Genomic DNA, 18,805 nt, shown 5'->3' on the forward strand with positions numbered 1-18,805 from the left:
GAATCAGCTAATTCATGTCCTCAGACTCACTAGAAACTTCCAGGTTGGAGCTAAACACTGCAAGACATTGGCCCTCCAGGAGCAGGATTGGACACCCCTGTGGGGGTAGGTGAGTTGTTGAAAAACTAATAATTAAACCATAGAAATGTAAAACTGAAATGAATAGTTTTAACATATTTCAAAATACTTCTAATTCTATCCTCATTGCTTACCTTGGGGACTCGTTTCTGCCTGTGGGAGGCCAGTGTATCGGTGGAAGGGTTCAGGCTGTCATCTAATAGGCCACAGGAGGAGGAAGGCATGCCCAGCTGGGGTAGTAGCAGCATGTCATCATGGCTGTGCCTCTTAGACAGGCGGGATGGGCGCTGGCTCTTTCTGTCAGCAGGACCTGGCAGCCGCAGAGACTGACTACTCGGTTTAGAGGGCAGCTGGTGAGAGGGAAGTTGATAAGATAACGAAAAGGTGCAGAAATGTATAGTAAATCCAAAATCTGTACAATTAAAAAGTGCATAAAAATACACTACAATATGTTGCAAAGTACTTCACTAAAGTTACTAAAAATATGGTGAATTAATTAATGTATATAAAGCATTGATTGAAATAAAAATCATTGAAAAGCAGGTGCTATCATCACTATCTTACACAGCCAAGGAGACTACCTGGGGAGGTGTAATGGACTTCCTGTCCTGGGAGGTCCACATCCTGTTGAGTGAGTCCCGGGACCTCTCGGGTAACAGACGGGAATTTCTGGCTAGACATCTCCTCACTGGATCTACATCCTCATATGGATTCTCTTTCTCTGTTTGCAGAAGAGCAGAGGAGAGAGAGCACAACTCAGACTAAAACCAAACACCAGCTGCCCAGGAGCCGACTTAAAAGGTAGCGAGGTAACATATCTTCTTAAGGAGTGAGTGGGAGAGAGACAAACTGATAGGTAAAGGGTGGGCAGAGGGTATGGAAGGCGGTGGAAGATGATAATGAAAAGAAGGGGCCGGAGGCACACAACGGGGCAGCTATTGAGTGCTGGGAAAAGATTATTCATAGAGGTTTACTGCTGGTGTGCTTGAAACTCAAGTGCGTCGTCTCCAGAAAACAGTTTCTGTTGGACATAAGCCTTTGGACAGCATTCTGTCTCCAGAAATAAGGGCCAGTGATGAGTCAAGATAAGAGAATGTAGACAGTGCAGATCTTTAGACTGACTCTGCACAGGACTCCAAATAACAAAAAAATAAATAAATAAACTTTAACTTGGTTAAAACGTGTTTAGGATGAATCTTAGTTTTGCTAACATGTTTTCTAATGTAAAAGGGTGGATCACTTGTTCACCGAACACTTGAGGATATAAATGAAGTTGTGCTTTCCCTTTAACAAACTTTGGCAGACTGATAGGCTGCATGAAGCGAGGACAAGATGACCTGAATAGGGCCCGCAAAAGTTTTTAACTCTAATGTGGAAGCATGTATGAAGCATCAACACGTGCTGGTCTAATAAGACTTTTTCTTCTGGTAATGCTAATAATTAAGATATGTATACAAACACACAAGTTTTTAAATTTTGTGTAGTAGCTTTTATGGATTATTTTTTTTGATCGAAAATACAGTAAATATAGTAATATTGTAAAAGATTTTTACACTTCAAAATAATTGTTTTCCGTTTATTTATATATATATATATATATATATATATATATTATACTATACATGATTATAAAAGTCTTTACTGTCACTTTTGATTAATTTTATAAAAGTTATTATTATAATTATTTTAAAATTGACCAAAATGATGCAATGTTACCAGCAGCATTCTACTGAAAAAATCATGTTGCAACTAGTTATTGCATCAGTTTGTCAGGTCAAAATAATAAAATCCTCTAATTAAAATCATTCTTCCCATGTCACCAATTCCTGGCTGTAAAGTCAATGTAATGAAACCTACCGTTTGAATGCTGCCAGTTTTAATATGATGTAAAAACAGTTGTGCACAACCCACACAAAAACAGTGCCCTACTTTGCTGTCTTTTTCTTACTGTAAGACAGTGGCATATCACACATCTCCCTGTCCTGTTTCCCTCCACTAGATACACAACAGGTTCCATATTACAGAAACATCCTACCCTAAAATACTGAATGCTGATTTCAGTTAGAATCTTGGATCTTGGCAGATAACAAAAGAATATTAAAATAGGACATTTGTGTAATGCCCCAGGTCCCCTACAAAAGAAAGCAACCAGATCTGCTCAATTCATGTAGCATCTTATAGATGAAAACATAAGCACTTATTCAATTTCTTTGTTATATGCTGTACATATTAACACTTTAGGATGATACATAAATATCAAAAGTGCCACTAAGTAAACCTGGCCATAATACTCACAACGTAACTTCTTGTGTAAAGCTTATAAGAAGGCATAAATATACCATACAACATAGTAATCAGCTACACAACATCCTGACCTCACGAGATGTACTGCTGAGATTTGCCCTAGTGCCATTAAGCTTGAGAGGCACAATGACAGGCCAGCAAATGCACAGAGTGCTCTGTAAGGCTCCCAAACGAAGCAATGTAATGACAGCATGCTGGAGAAATGATATGCCTCCGTGACCACTCATGTAAAGGAGGGTACTAATCAACTTCTCTGCTTACAGGAGCTCCACAAAACATACAGACAAAAGGAGAGAGAGAGTGGGCATCCATAACCAAAACACATACTGTGCTTCTGTTTACACAATAGGATTTCAAAGGAAAAGATGTTGAGCGCTTGATGAGTAAGCAACCAGTACACAATGTGAGTATCAGACGGCCAATAAAAGCAACAAAGCATACACAACCGTTTTATGGCCATTTTGCGGTCTTCCCAGGAGCACCATGCAGTCATGTGAGATGAGGAATGGCCCTCAGATGAAATGGCTTTGTGACGTGTAAACAAGCAGAATATGCTTTTTGCCTGAAAGCCAAAGCTAGAAAATTGGAATGAAGAATGGATATTATTTTCAACAAACAATCATGGACAATAATCTGACTGTTATGGCCACTTACAAGACCCTCAGTAAGGACTGAAGAAAGGAAGTGGCCTCTATTGAAGATTGTATATCACTGTGACAGGAATTGGTTTTCCTACAAGCGATTTATTTCATGGTAAATGTAATATGGCCATGCCATCTGGAGATATTTGACCAATCCATTATCACTATACTAATGTGCATTGCATATGGTGGATACGTCATAACAGCCACCAGATCAGACAGGCTTTGTGCCTAAAAGCAACATGATGCCCAAAGGTTTAACCTGAGAGAAAGTTGAAGCCTTACACATGTATACCATGAGTAATGTTTACGTTTTTAACATTTGGTGACATTTTAGGGCTGAAAGCCTGTTGACAGCCTGAGGAAGCATACCATCTGATGTGCTAACCACAGCCTGATGCTTCTGGAGACCACCCTTAGATGCCTCTGTTGGACTGTTACACCAATCCCAAGCTCTGTGGTTGGAGCACAGAGGCACATAGAGGCCATATATTTCTCTGGAACAAATCAGAATTCATAAAAATGTGCAACCGCAATGCTTGATCCCACACTCGAGGTGTTCGCTAGAACAATGGAACCTTTGTCAGTGGAAAAAAGTCACCAACTTCCCAACCGCTCGAGACTCATTGATTGCCTGGACCCAGTGGCCATCATCATTTCAAGAACAATACACAGCAAAGGCTGTATTTTTGGCTGTAGAACTGATATAATGACTTCAATATAAACTTCAAGCCTACCAAACAATAAACTCCTTCTGCTCGTTTGCCAACTAGGCACTTATTCAGCCAGACCGCTTAACAGCACCTGATGCCCAAGCCTCATCAGCAATGAAAAGACAGAGATTTACAGTCTGGCCACAGGGCAAGACCCACGAACAGTGTAACAATGTCAAGCCCCAAAGGGTCTGAGCATTAGTGCACACAGACTATTTCCTGCCAGGAAGGAATTTAGCACATAAAATCAGCCAGCGCCACATGCCAGTACTTCATCACTTTCAGTAGACAAAAAAGGGAATTTAACCAGGGAGAAGAGTGCACAATCAGCAAACAATAAAATGGTACAACATATATTATTGTTATCAAAAAAAGTATTATTATATATATATATATATATATATATATATATATATATATATATATATATATATATATACTGTAGTACTTTTTTTTATTTTACACTATAAAAAAATCTGTTATATAATTAAAAAAATAAACATTTAAAATAAAATTCTAAATGTGAAATTCTAATATGTTTACACCATGCATGTTTTAAAAAGAAATATTTCTAACAATACAGATAATTTTCACATTCAACAGTTACATTTAGCCTAAAATCAAATGGGTTTTCGCAAGTCATTCTAATATACATCAGTTACATTTTAGCCTCATGTCCTCATAGGCGTTCTCCTCGAGTGTGCTTTTGGAGCTGGGCCGACTGTGCCTCTCTGTGCCATTCTCTGTGAGTGAGGAAGGGTATGAGGAAGGCAGGCTGACAGCATCTTCTGACTCACACGATTCTCTAGAAGCAAACAGAGATAAAGTAAAACCACAGCTTTGTGTGTTTGTTTTTGCAGTTTTGTGTAATTCTGTTGGTATGGTTCTGGGCAAGTGTATTTTATTTGTGTTGTTATGGTTAGTTTTTAAGTTGTGTGATGATGTTAGGGTCTTTTAATTTTGGGGGACTTATATGCGTTTAACCACTGGAAGACACCAATTAAAACAAGAGAGGCTGCTTAAATGAACAACACTCGTATAGTTTTTGCCTATGCTTGAATGGTAATTTCTTGTTTATCTTCAAGAAGCCAAAACGTATTTGCATGAATAACATGGCTGGAAAACTAACCAGAAAGTTGGAACCCCAAATTAGCCCTTTGACATGACACAATCTATTTGCCTATAGTCTCTAAATGGTCGACTCTGGACCAGCCACAGGAATGACAAACATGGGCTCAAATGTAGAGCAGTAGAAATGTTCCAGCACATGAGGTTCTCAATCACGAGAACCTGGCGGTTCTCCATACCCAGTTACTGGGCTAAACAATTCATGTGCCAAAGATCATTCACAAGGCCATGAGGAATATGAGCTTATAAACAACATGAGAGCCCTCAAAAATCCAAAAAGCAACACCATGAAGGAGTGTTATATCAACTTAAAGGGAAGAGATGAAGCAAAGTCTCTGAGGTCTTTGAACCTCCAAAACATTTCATTTTCTGTGTTCTTCCATCTCACCCTGTTAAATGAACACTGATGGGTTTCTAAAAATATACTCAAAAGTGTTTTATGTTCTGTTGGTACAGTAAGTTATAGCTGATGCTATTTTTGGATTTCTGACCTAAATTTGGAGAAATAAATATTATTAAGCATTGCCCGTTTCAGAAGTGTCAGTTTGAATCTCAATGTAAAGATCAAAGAATGGAAAAAAGATGACGTGTGCTATACACAGAACAAAACAGGGCAATTGTGTAACATTTGACATCAACAAATTCACCTAATATGGTAAAATTATGAAACCCTGAGAAACTAGCATCTCCATGATGATCTCTGCTTGTCGTCAAATGCCTGACAGGAAATTTCATTTTGCTTACTTGATTTGTAACATAAGAATCTGTGAAACTGAAGGGGCCAATTCACTGTGAGAGACTATGTAGTCAAAAAACAAAAGACAATAATTCAAAGTCTAGAACTATATCAACAAAACAAATTCTTGGCCTGTGGTCCTTATCATTTTCAACATTTTTGGGACAAGTTTTATACACTTTATCCAAAGAAAAATAAATGATCTCTTCTTTGTGGGGGAACCAACTACGTGGAAGTACACAAATTCATTGCTTCTCAGTAATTTTTGCCACAGCTGACATGTTTTTTCTTCATGCAACACAAATCTGTCTGCCTAGTCTTTAGTTTGGATTTATTGAAAGGGAGCTGGATGAATAAATGCATACACAAATGTAAAAATGATTAATGAGGAATATATCATATATGATATGCGTGAATAAATATTAGATGTGAGAACAGCAGTTTTCAATGGAAAACAACTTACATTTTAGTTTGTTCATCACAACAATTTCATACAGCTAAGGAATTGAAATATATCACACAAGTCATATGGACCACTTTTATTGTACTTTTTTGTCATTTTAAAGCCTGATAGACTTTGACAACTGTATGCAATCATTATATGGAAAAAATCACTGTCAACATTCTGATAAGCTTTTAACCCTCAACAGAAGAAAGCCAAACAAGTTTGGAACAACATGAAAGTAAGTAAATCATGAGAATTCTTGCGTGAAGGTAATAAGATCCCAGCTAGTAAAAGGAAGGTGCCAATTTAATTCTCACAGAGAACAAGTCATGAGCAATAACCATTACCCCTGAAGCACTTATCCCCAAGTGGCTTTGTATACCAGCTACATGGTTCTTTGGTTAAATTAATCTGCCAAAAACCACACACTGCTAATGACATTCTAACACATTCGAAGACAATAATGTTTCTAACCTGTCTTGAGTCTTCTTATTCAAGCTTTCATCTGCCTTGGAATTTCTTATTATAGCAGGTGCTGGGGTTGAAGGAAGTGGAGGTGGAGATTCAGTGGTGGGAGGTAGTCCATTACCAGGCAACAAGCCTCTGTGGTTGCGGTTGGAATCATACTCAAATGTTCGTTTGGGTTTGGGCAAAGGGTTCACTGTGATTCCAGGAGAGTCCTGTGCAGAAGAGAATTCTGGGCTCTCTGACCTGGTAGAGCTGATGCTGAACCTCTGCTTGATCTTAGAAAGTCTTTCAGACCCTGGAAAAGCTTCGGGTTCGGTGGCCACAGAGCAGATGCTGCTCCGCTTGCTGCCACAAGTGCTGTCCAAGTCCTCTGTTCCACTTATGATGAAAGACTTCTGTCTGGACTTGTCAAGGCCGTAGCAATTACTAAGATACTGCGGAGGAGACGAAGAGGGACTTTCCTTCAAGGCCTGTTCAATTTTTTGAATGCGGTTGAGCACGGCTGAGGTCTCCTTGCGTGCCGAGAGTGTGTGGAGGAAAATCCCTGAGGACTCTGTCTTTGAAGGCCTCTTCTGGAACTTTACAGGAGCTTCTCGATCCGATATGTGCTCATCTTCCTCAGTCTCAGGGTAGGAGCACTCGGAAAATGCTGTGCTCATCCTCCTCACAGCCTTAAAGTCAAAGGTTTTCTCGCTGCAGGGTGAGGACAGCAGGCTTGGGCAACCCTCGCTCCCACCTCCGGGCCTTTTCTCCAGGCAAAGGCTCATTCTAGGCAGAGCCGCATTTCGACCCTCCCATTCTGAGATCTTTTTGCGTATGGTGACGGATGAGGTGCAGGTCCCTGTATGACTGAGTGAGAGCGTGCGTTTGTGCCCAAGCTTGTTTGTAGGTCCTACTGTAAGAGTACTCCAGCTGAGGGGTCTAGGATTCAATCCATCCCCCACAGTGGGGGCCTGTTGTGGCTGGTTCTCCTTCTGGTCCTGGTTATTGCCACTTGGTGGGTTATGGTTGGTGTGCCTCTTGTCCAGACAGCTAATGCTCCTAGATTTGGTGAGCCTGCTTTGGCATTCAAAGTCAGTGGAGAGCGATGCGCCACTTCTCAAGCTGGCGGTCTTACAGCTCCAGTTCTTTTGGGTCCAGAGTTTAGCATCAGCTTTAGCGTACCTTCCCTGCTGACTGACGTCTTCACTGCCACTGAGGTGAGAGGAACATGACTCTTTTCCAGTGGTAAGAATTGGAGGTGGGGACACAGATTGACACCTGAAACAAGAGTAAATCAGAAGAAAGAGTCAGAAACCCTCCAACAGATTGTGCTTGGTACAGCAGAGTGTTATTTCCTCACAAACAGTGACCATGAGAACACTTATAAGTACTTGTTACTACAAAAATGTGACCCTGAACCACAAAAGGGTCATAAGGGTCAATTTTTGTTTAAATAAATAAGCTTTCCATTGATGTATGGTTTGTTAGGATGGGACAGTATTTGGCCGAGATGCAACTATTTGAACATTTGGAATCTGAGGGCGCAAAAAAATCAAAATACTGAGAAAAAAAGTTGTCCAAATGAAGTTCTGGGTCATAAGTGTGTTTTAATCAGAGTAAGTCAATGGGACAAGTAACATAAAACTACAAGTAATGCAAAAGGAGAACAGATTTCAGATAAAAGGAACTGTCAGTTATGTCTAATATGGGAAAGAACAACAACAATCTGACATAAATTTGGCAGTGCCAATGCAAACAGAACGACAGTATAAATGAATATATGGATTCCTCCACACAATCACTTTGGAAATAATTTATATGGACCTCACAAACAAAAACCATTTAACCATTAGGCTTGAGAGATATAAATGAACTTACCCTCACTAACCCTCACCGTACGTCCCCTGTAGCAACCGTTTCTCTTTGTGTACATGTCAACCTCAACCTCCACATCATTCCCAGGCCCATTGTTCATGGAGCAAACAGACGCTGCTCACTGCTGAGCATTGAGATGAACAACTGTGCTGACCTCATTTCAGACTCTTCAGACACACACACTTTCTCATCCACCTAAAAATCTAATGCAGCTCATGAGCTTCCAGGAACTAGAACTCGACTTGGCCAACACCTCTGTGAAATTGAGGCAGGCAGATCTGATGTCACAGCGGTGGTTAGAATAACAAGTGGAAGCTGGGAGGAGGCCAAGAGTATGATCCAGGGTGCAGGTTGGGACAGATCGACTAAAAACCTCACCATATGGTGCTTGTTTGGAAAGATCGGGAAAGCGACTTGCAGCCTGAAGGTTTGCAGATCTTGCATGGAAATGAGTGTACAATCACATCATCACCAAATATTACAAGCAGACACGTCACATCGGTTGTCCATAGTCACTTGTTGTACAATCCGTTGTACCCAACGTTTACAAGGCAAATTAATTTAAAAAATAATACACAATTTTGTGTTCTAAATGGTTTAAAGGTTCACCCAAAATAGGCATTAACTATGCTGCCATCATCAGTTTTACTTTATCAAAAAAGATACAACCAAATTCTACATTACAATCTATAGTAAAGAAAGCCAAGCATGTTTAAAAAAATATACATATAATTACATATACACTACCATTTGATTTCAGAGAGATTTTAAAGGCAGTTAATACTTTTATTTAGCAAGGATGCATTGAACTTATCAAAATAGAAAATTATATTTTATAAAGATGCATTTTTCTTTTATTGTTTGTTAAGTGAAGATTTTTAGATTGTTAAATTTTTTCAGCATTGATAATAATAAGGAATGGCTCTTGAGCACTAAATCAACATATGATATGATATCCAGTTTTGGGGAAAGTTACTTTTAGAAGTAATGCATTACAATATTGCGTTACTCCCTAAAATGTAACTAATTACGTTACTTAGTTACTTTTTATGGAAAGTAATGTGTTACATTACTTTTGCGTTACTTTCGCGTTACTTTTTAAATATGAGCAGGGCTTGATTGTTTTTAACATTCTATTAATAAAGTTCTATTTATAGCAAATGTAAAAGCCCTTTCACACCAAAAAGTGTAAGGAATAAACCTCAGGCTGAAGGAAAAGTAAATTCACGTCTGTACAGTAGAACACAGGAGAAGAAGGTTCAATACTCTTCAGCAATAAAAAAAATGAAGCACAATTATTAGTTTATCTAAAGTCACTTTTGCTTATTAGTATGGTTGAACTGGATCATCAAAGGTCAGCAGCAAAGAAATTAGTTAATAAAATGGGATTAGATACATTTGTGTTGTTTAACATATTTAATTATTGCAGGTTTGCGTCATATTCTGAGATTGCATTTCAGTTTTAATTCATTTTGACGAATACTAAATCTGTTTTTTGTTTTTTTTGCGAGTGCAATGAATTGATTGTGTAACTCGCATTACTTGTAATACGTTACCCCCAACACTGATGATATCCTTATCTGTGTTAAATCTTAAAGTTGCATAATAAACTCATCTTTCTTAACTAAAACAGAAATCTTTACTCATCAAAACCATGTACACAAAAGAACCAATTCAGGGAATCAAAGAAACGGATAAAGAAAAAGCTGTAGGCCTCTTTGTATTAAAAGGTGACAGGAAAACGTCATACTTGAGTCTGACTAATATATCCTGTGTTGAAAAACATTCTTGATGTTCAGTCTTTACAATGGACCCCTGGCTTGAGAACAACAGTCTAATGCCGGATAATCAAAGAGAAGGGATGGACAGATGCCAAATCTGGCAAAAGGAGATGATATTGTTTAGGAGGACAATCTTTGCATCAAGGCTGGTATTTATAGCATAGTTAAACGTCTATCATCTTTGTTCAGATGTTTTCCAATCCATTGAATAACACTGCATGTCTAAAAATACCTCCACGACTGCCTGGGTCGCCACTCCGACAAAGCATAAATGATTGTTTCTATAACTGCAATATTAGGCTGATGTAAAATCCTTTGCACAAAAGAAAACATCAGTTTGAGAATTCTTTTATTGAGTCCTACATGAGTTTGTGTCTGTGGTCTGAGGAGGTTCTCTGAGAGGCCGGACAGGGCCAGTAAAAACAAGGCCAGTTTCTGGGGATGCCAGCTGGTCTGGCCACACATGGACTGAGTGGGATGCCAGGACTGGTTTGGCTCTTCCTTGGTCTTGAGGGCAATGTCAACCACAGGCCATTTCCTTTTGGAGAACCATGCCAGGATGGTGAAACTATGAGGTTCCAGGAACACACATCAAAAGAAATTTGTCAAGCCCAGAGCCAGTGGGTTCTCCCCCACAAACATGTGGATATTTTTTCAGCTATTATCTTTGCTATAAAAAGGGCATATTCTCAGTGCAAGGCCTACCTGCCGCCACCCTCGTCTGACATAAATCTGCTTCTTCAGCATTCTCATTTGCTTGTGATTTACAGCTGAAGCCAAAATATCCATGTCTAGGAAGAGAGGCTAGCAGAAACTATGCCATCATTTTCCTTCCACACAACTTCGCATAAATCACTTTTTCACAATTTCCTTTGGTAAATATCTCTGACATCAGAGAGTGTTCATAGGTAATTATGAAAGTAACTCCTCTCACTCTTCAAGGGCTGTTCGTTCTTCACTTGTTCTGATAGCAACTACACAGCCCCAAAGGCCACAAATAGAACATTTTACAGAGTCTTTATTTTATTTTGCTTATTGGCTTTTTGTTTTATTTAGGTTTTTTTATTTAGGTTTGTATAGTGAAGTTTGGTTTGTGTAGATTATCTGTTTTAAATTATCCTCTTTTATAGATACAAGTTCTGGTTATCCTAAGCAATCATTGCCTATGATTAATCATTTTTTTTCTGTCATTGTTTTAATTTGAAAACAGATTTCTAAAATTGTATTTTCTCTATAAAACCACGCTATACAGAGCTGCACATCTAAACAAGAATTTACAAAAAAAAATCTTTATATAGAGTAAATTATTTATACAGAGTAAATGTGAATTGCTATAAAAAATAATAATAATAATAATGGTCCAGATCTGATACATTGAAATTGCTCTAAAAGTTGATTTAAAAATAGATTTACACCAGCACAGTGCTAAGAAACTGTTCAAGGCCAAAAAAATATAAATGTTCTGAATTAAACTAGTTCATTTTTACTATCAGATCATATCATAGTAAGTGTTAAAGCCTGTTCAAACCAATAACTATAACTCAGTGTCTACAGCAACGGAAAATAACATTCTGTTTAAGTGCACACTGAAAGACACACACACACCTGCTGCTTTACATGCTCAAGTATCAGGTGGATTCTGATTGGCTGTCAGCGTTTTTATTGTTCATGAGCTGCAAAGTGATTCCAACAATATTGTTCCTCTTTATTGTTATCATTATAGCTGCTGTGTGGCCTGTGTGGCTCTCATTCATTTCAAAATCCTAAAACTTAATAATTATAGTTATCATCTTTGGTGTGAATGGGCTTTCTGAGAAAAAAAAAATTTGTAAAAGCACAAACGATGGACAATAACTGCTGACTTATCATCATGACTGTTACCTGTCTGAGTTTTCCTGTGGACCTTTAGCCGCTCCTGCTTTTGGTGCAGTTTTGGAACTCTTGTTGGCAGTCATCTCCGTCTGACGGCCACCTCACCTGTTTAAAATAAGTTACTTTGGTAAGAAAGTTTGTATCATGACCATTAAGGTAAAGGTACTGAACACTACTGTGCTATGCTGATGATTATGCTGATGATCTCTCTACAAACAAGACAGGATGTATGAAATGACAAAGACCAAGTATTTTAACTTGACCTGTGAACATATTTAATGAACAATGTTGATAGAATGTGGAAAAATTGAAAAATTGTAAAAATTAATTAATTTAAAAAAACTGGAAAAATTATTCTTTCTAGTAATTATAAAGGATACAAAAAGTTTAGACATGACACACAACATTTGAAATAGACACCCACGGATTAACCCTGTCTGGAAAATATGAGTCAAAACACAACAAATATGGACCTTGATCTCTATAAAAGAAGAGCCGTATCATCCCTGTCATGCAAACAGATCCCTGACCCTCACAAAATGCCCCAGACAGCCCCAGCATGATTCAAGAGAAGAGTGGGTTTTGTTTTTAGATGCAGGAAATAAATCCTGTTTAAGATACTGAGGAATAATATATAACAACATCATTCAGAAAAAGAAAATACATGCCAGCTTGAAAACAGATGTATACATTCTAGTATTATGGTAGCTTGCATACTGGCCCATGTAAAAAAAACAAAACAAACAAAGAAAGAAAGAAAAAAAAATCCCACCTCAGACCCTGCTTTAATCTGGCACTAGATAAATTAGAAAAGGTAAAGGTAAATATTGGTTTTAAGTCTTTTAAAGGGATAGTTCACCCAAAAATGAAAATGTGATGTTTATCTGCTTACCACCAGGGCATCCAAGGTGACTTTGTTTCTTCAGTAGAACACAAACAGAGATTTTTAACTCAAACCTTTGCAGTCTATCAGTCATATAATGTGAGTGGATGAGAATCATGGCTTTGAGAGTCAAAAAAAAAACACACAAACAAAACCAAATTAAACCCTGCGGCTTGTGATGATACACTGATGTGTAAAGACACAAAACGATCGGTCTGTGGAAGAAACTGAACAGTATTTATATCGGGGGGTTTTTTACTTCTGATTTTCACCGAAACATCTGAACTGTCGTGAGCGCATTCAAGTCTTCTTCTTCAGCCGGGCATGAGGCATCTTCTTCTTCTTGCTTTACGGTGGATCGCAGACTTAAAAGTGCATTACTGCCACCTATCTCTCAAATGGAGCATTGACACTCCCGAATGAGATTGTAGATAGAGTGTCAATGGTCCATTTGAGAGATAGGTGGCAGTAATGCACTTAAAAGTCTGCGATCCGCCGTAAAGCAAGAAGAAGAAGTCACATCGCATGCTGGCTGTTGAGAAGAACGTGCTCAGGACAGTTCGGATACTGCAGTGAAAATCAGAGGTAAAAAACAATATAAATACTGTTCAGTTTCTTGAGAAGGCAGATTGTTTTGTGTCTTTACACATCAGTGTATCATCACGAGCCGCAAGGTTTAATTTGGTTTTGTTTGTGTATGTTTTATGACTCTGAAAGCCGTGATTCCCATCCACTTCAATTATAGGACAGACAGACTGCAACGGTTTGAGTTAAAAATCTCCGTTTGTGTTCTACTGAAGAAACAAAGTCACCTACATCTTGGATGCCTGGGGGTGAGCAGATAAACATCAGATTTTCATTTTTGGGTGGACTATCCCTTTAAGGGTTTTCTTTCCAACCCCCCAAGTTTGAGCAATAATAATAGTGATTCTTGCCAAGCACCACTAATAATAGCAACATTAAATTGTGAATTGATTTCTACAATCCTGGAATATGCAGTCAAAAGAACAGCAGCACTATGACCCAAAGGTAATTACAGAGCAGGTTTACATGGCCTGTTAGTATAAGAGAGGTTCTAAAATCTGTTTGTAGAATCAAAGAGCCATGCCAAATGCCTTTAGTCTATGAAGCAATGTTTGGAGTGTGTTTGTATTAACGTCTGTTTGAATAGAGTAGCCAAGATTAACAGAGCTGAGTTAGTCTCTTGGCTCATTAAATAGTGATTGCTTTTTCCCATGAACATTTGCACCTTAGGACTAAAAAAGACCCTGCTTAATGACAGATATTAGTTTTACAAGCTGGGTCAGGGGGTTGTGGTTTAGGGGTTTTGAGCACATGGGGACTCAGGTTGGTTGATGAGAAACAGGGGGCTGCTTTTTCATTTTGTCAGTTGAAGCCATAACAAGATTGAAAATCTTTGATGAGCAGTAAATCAGATTTAAAAGGCCATGCTTTGCACAGCAAGACCCTTGAATGATTTGGATGAACAGATCCTCTTTACTTTTTATATCCCAAAATCTATTAAACATTTTCTGGGATGCATACGAATTAAGCTCAGCTGACAGAACTTACAGCATGATGATTATTTTAACATAATATTTTCCTCTTCTTCAAAAAATAATACACTTTTAACAAATTAATTCATGTAAGCGTTTTTATTAAATTATACATTGTGCTTTTTAATCCACCAAAAATTGGTGTTTTAATTACTTCAGTTGTAAGTGTCTCACTGTAACCTAGTTTTTGCTCTTTTTTTAAAGGAACCAAGGAAAAAATGATCTTTTGTGATTATCAACAAATGCAGATGCCTGAGCCTAAAGTTGCGATATAATGGAAGTACCGAGAACTCTTTTCTACCATTGTTTTGTACATCTGAGTGAAATGGATGATCCAAAAAACATAGTCTTGGATCTACCCATCAGTTGTTGATTTTAAGAAAGGGGCGGGGTTTAAGTAGACAAAATGATTGGAGAATCCGACACCAGAGAGAAGACTTTTTAATCAACATTAAAGTTCAAAAAAACACATTTGAATGGTAATACACTTTTTAACAAGATAATTAATGTGAGTTTTGTATATTTTTTTATTTTTTGTTGTATTCAATTTATGTTGTTAATTTTCTATTAATGTAACTATGATCTCAGATGTTCTCCTCACCACAATCACAGGCTCTTCGCACCATCACAACCAATGCAACTACTGTCTTCACACCCAGAGACATCTTAATTAGCCTCTCCTCACAACCACAGCGCCATGTTCATACCACTTGCCACTTCCTCCTGTCAAATTAGAGGGCCTCATCAGAGACAGAAGTGGGAAAAAAATCATCTTCCACATGCAGAGGGAACACCTCCCATCTTGGCATGCGTTCACTCGTACTGTTGTGTACAGTTTATAAGGAGGTCAATATTACAAGCACTCAAATACAGAGAGGATCGGGTGTAACTGGGTGCACTGGGTGGCTTGTTTACCGGAAGTTATTGTATGCAGTAGTCAGCCAACCAGTAGTAGAGCTGAACGCCCAACTGAGACAGATGAGGGGAGAGACAGCATTCCTTCTGTCAGCCATTTCCTGTTTCGTAGTACTGCAAAGAACATGCATCTTCAATCTAACTGGAGGGCCTTTTAACAGCTCACTTCAGTACTTACAGTTTATTTTCACTCTTGATGAATTATTGATGTCTTCTTACTATAATACTACTGCACTGGCAGTGAACAGAGGCTATGCACTATTGTTCAAAAGCTTGTGGTTAGTAGGATTTTTATTTTGAATAAATTAATACTTTTATTCAGTAAAGACAGATATCATGTTTCAAATAAATGCTGTTCTTAGAACTTTCTATTTATCAAAATATCCTTAATATTTTTCCACAAAAATATTAAGCAGAAAAACCTAATATGTTTAATAATAAAATGTTTTTAGACATCAAATCAGCAAATTAGAATGATTTCTGGAATTCCGCTTTGCCATTACAAGAATAAACTACCTTTTATAATATATTAAAATAGAAAAAGTTTTTTAAAAGTTAATATTTGACAATATTTCTGTTTTTACTGAAAAAAAAAAAATCTTACTGACCCCAAACTTTGAACAGTAGTGTAGATTTCAGATGCAAAGACTTGAACATTCACAAAAATGAAAATCTGGTTCAGAACTAGGTAAGGGTGACTTACACTGCAGTGATAGCATAGAATATTTTCAGCTGAAAACTTCAAATTATTGTTGTTATTACAAATATCACTCTAGCTGCAAAAGAAAGATAAAATTATGACCAAACATAACCAAAATTGTAAATATTTTCTTTTTTATGACATGGGAGGCAAACGTTTTCTGAAACCTTTTTTTCCCCCAACTAGACTGATCATTTTCACTGAGCTGTTGAAAAGTGAACAGCTGTAAAAATAAAGTGGGCTGAATATGGAAATATATATATATCACTATTGAAGCATCACTATCACTGAGACTGCAGAGCAGATTCAGCTCAATTTCATTAACAAACTTCTTTCATAGAATACAATATAAAATACAGTACCTGAAATTATAATTAAACAAACAGATACTAAAAGGTTTTAGACAAAGAATAGTTGATGCAGTTCAAGAAAGTAAAAGTGATTTCATCATAAAAAACGAGTTATGGCTTGCAAATTGACTGAGAAGTATAACCTGCTTATGTCAGGAAATACTGGAAAGGAAAAAAGACTTGCTGAGTGTGACTGACAAGCTGCTTATTGAAGATGCTGTTGCACATCAGTCCGCTCTGCTTGGATGACTGAAAAGAAGCAGGGTTTGTTCCAACAATGTATCATTAAAACATTAAATGTTATTACCGAAGCCATGAACTCATAATACTGGAATACATACAGCATTATGACATATCACTTTCACAGGAAACAATGGGCATATTTATTTTAGCTTGCTTACTAAAACTGGCTTCATTAAACATCCATCATTATGATTCATTATTCCAGTTTCCATGTTTAATATGCTCAGTAACCATGATGTGACTCTTTCATGATCTGCAGAGTGGCACCATTTCAGTAAGAAACAATCATCTCTTTCTCTCAGATATTGATCTACAACAGGAAGAGCAAGAACTGCTCCCATTTCACTCAGAAAAGGCCACATAACCTTAATAATTCCTACCGAATACACTGTAAAAGACAATAAATGCTTCATGTTTATTTAGACTTGGACGTAACTAAAATCCTTGAAAGCATAGGTCTTGGATTACTATGTATGCCATAGATTCAAAAGATAGTATAACAAGTCACTTACAGAATATTTCCCCAATCACAATCCGCGGAGTCTATTGGAACAAGCCAATCATGCCATGATTTCAATGGAAATTTCTAATGGTTTAATAAAAAAAAATCAATTTAGGAATTAATGTACTTGATTGGTCTACCAGCAAAACTGGAACATTCACACCAAGTATGATTAATAATAATGATAAAGAATCTTTAAATATAAAGAACATTCTACTTCTATGAGAATAGAGAAATCCACACCACAACTATAATGATAATAACACAGTAACACTATTATTACTGAACAAGGTGCATGTGTCAAGTGCCTGTGTTGTGTTTACTACACTATCAAATGGAGTTTACTTTGAAAGGCTATCACTGCATCCAAAATGGACTACATAGTATGCGAAAAACTTTACGCCAAAAAGTAACATGTCCAAATTCACAGTATTCAAAAACATTGTGTGAGAAGTATCCGGATGACCTATTACTTCTGCCAAGATTCTATAGTGCATTCACTGGACACTTTACTATCCCATGAGGCCACAGGAGGCCACGGGAGAGGATTTGTAAATGGCAGTAAAGCGACACAAATGACACTGATACGTTACATGACAGTAACTACATGGCAGATGTAGTATGCCCAAATTTCATTCGTATAACCCATATTCATACTATATATGAAGTACTATTTTAATAGTCACTAGGTGAATTCTAATGTAGTACTTACTCAGACAGTACCCAATTTCGGAAGCACCATATTTGTTACATTTGCATTTACACTTTGGGCTTAAAGTACCAATGAGAAAGTGTCTTAAGTAATGTTTAGTGTTTCCCATACATTGATTTATTTGTGGCGGCCTCCAATAATATCAACATTGACCGCCGCAAATAGATTTTCCTTTTTCTGTTAACTTTTTATTTTACTATTTAAAATGAGTAAAATTTTACTTGAGTAGAGCTGAAGTTGACATATGTTGACTGGCTCAGCACATCGCTCTCACACGACAGTGAACAAATTAAAACATGTGCATGTTATCTCAATATGCCACATATGTTACTGACGGAGAAGACACCTTACTAGGACTTCACGAATGGTTAGTATCATGAACACGGTCCCTAGTAGTGTTGTGAAAAATACCAGTTTTCGATACTTATCAATACTTACTAAAACGGTTTCAGTACTCTTTTTTTTACAGTATCTAATATCTATACACCGATACTACCAGCTGTGCTTTCTCTCTCTCTTCTTTATGACGAGTTCTGATTGTTTTACCACCTCAAGGCGTTTTCATAATGTAAAAATATACCTTATCGTCATGTTCTAGCCTTGTTATATAGTATAGTATAGTTTTTCCCCATGGTATTCAATATTGATATTTTTATTATATTGAAATTATAAATTCCATTAAGCATGGATATTAGTTTTCACTGGATATTAGTTTTCCTCTTAAACCCCATTAGAGATTACCAGGGAACTGATTGAATTAGACTTCTGGGTTGGCCTACATATGACTGACGTCATGACTGAACAGCTCTACAGTCACAGAGCAGCCACCTCTCCATTAGCAATTTCAGCAACAGAAGAGAGAACATCTTTGTTTCGATGTGTCCTTGAACAGAGGGTGGTTAATAAGTAAACTCCTTTATC

At 37.5% G+C, this 18,805-nt stretch overlaps 1 protein-coding gene across 1 annotated transcript in view; it reads right to left on the reverse strand.

The window, feature by feature from the left end:
• Positions 1-18,805, reverse strand: part of dennd2b (DENN domain containing 2B) — a 48,446-nt gene that overhangs the window by 17,483 nt on the left and 12,158 nt on the right. Inside the window, exons 2-7 of the mRNA XM_042727551.1 lie at positions 12,033-12,128; positions 6,520-7,773; positions 4,399-4,541; positions 2,644-2,648; positions 660-797; positions 213-428 (exon numbers count right to left, since the gene is read on the reverse strand). Of these exons, the coding sequence (XP_042583485.1) occupies positions 213-428; positions 660-797; positions 2,644-2,648; positions 4,399-4,541; positions 6,520-7,773; positions 12,033-12,106 (1,830 nt within the window). The 5' untranslated portion in view covers positions 12,107-12,128. The remainder of the gene's footprint in view (positions 1-212; positions 429-659; positions 798-2,643; positions 2,649-4,398; positions 4,542-6,519; positions 7,774-12,032; positions 12,129-18,805) is intronic.

Source organism: Cyprinus carpio, chromosome B7, assembly GCF_018340385.1.
Source record: "Cyprinus carpio isolate SPL01 chromosome B7, ASM1834038v1, whole genome shotgun sequence".
In the NCBI taxonomy this organism is placed as follows: domain Eukaryota; kingdom Metazoa; phylum Chordata; class Actinopteri; order Cypriniformes; family Cyprinidae; genus Cyprinus; species Cyprinus carpio.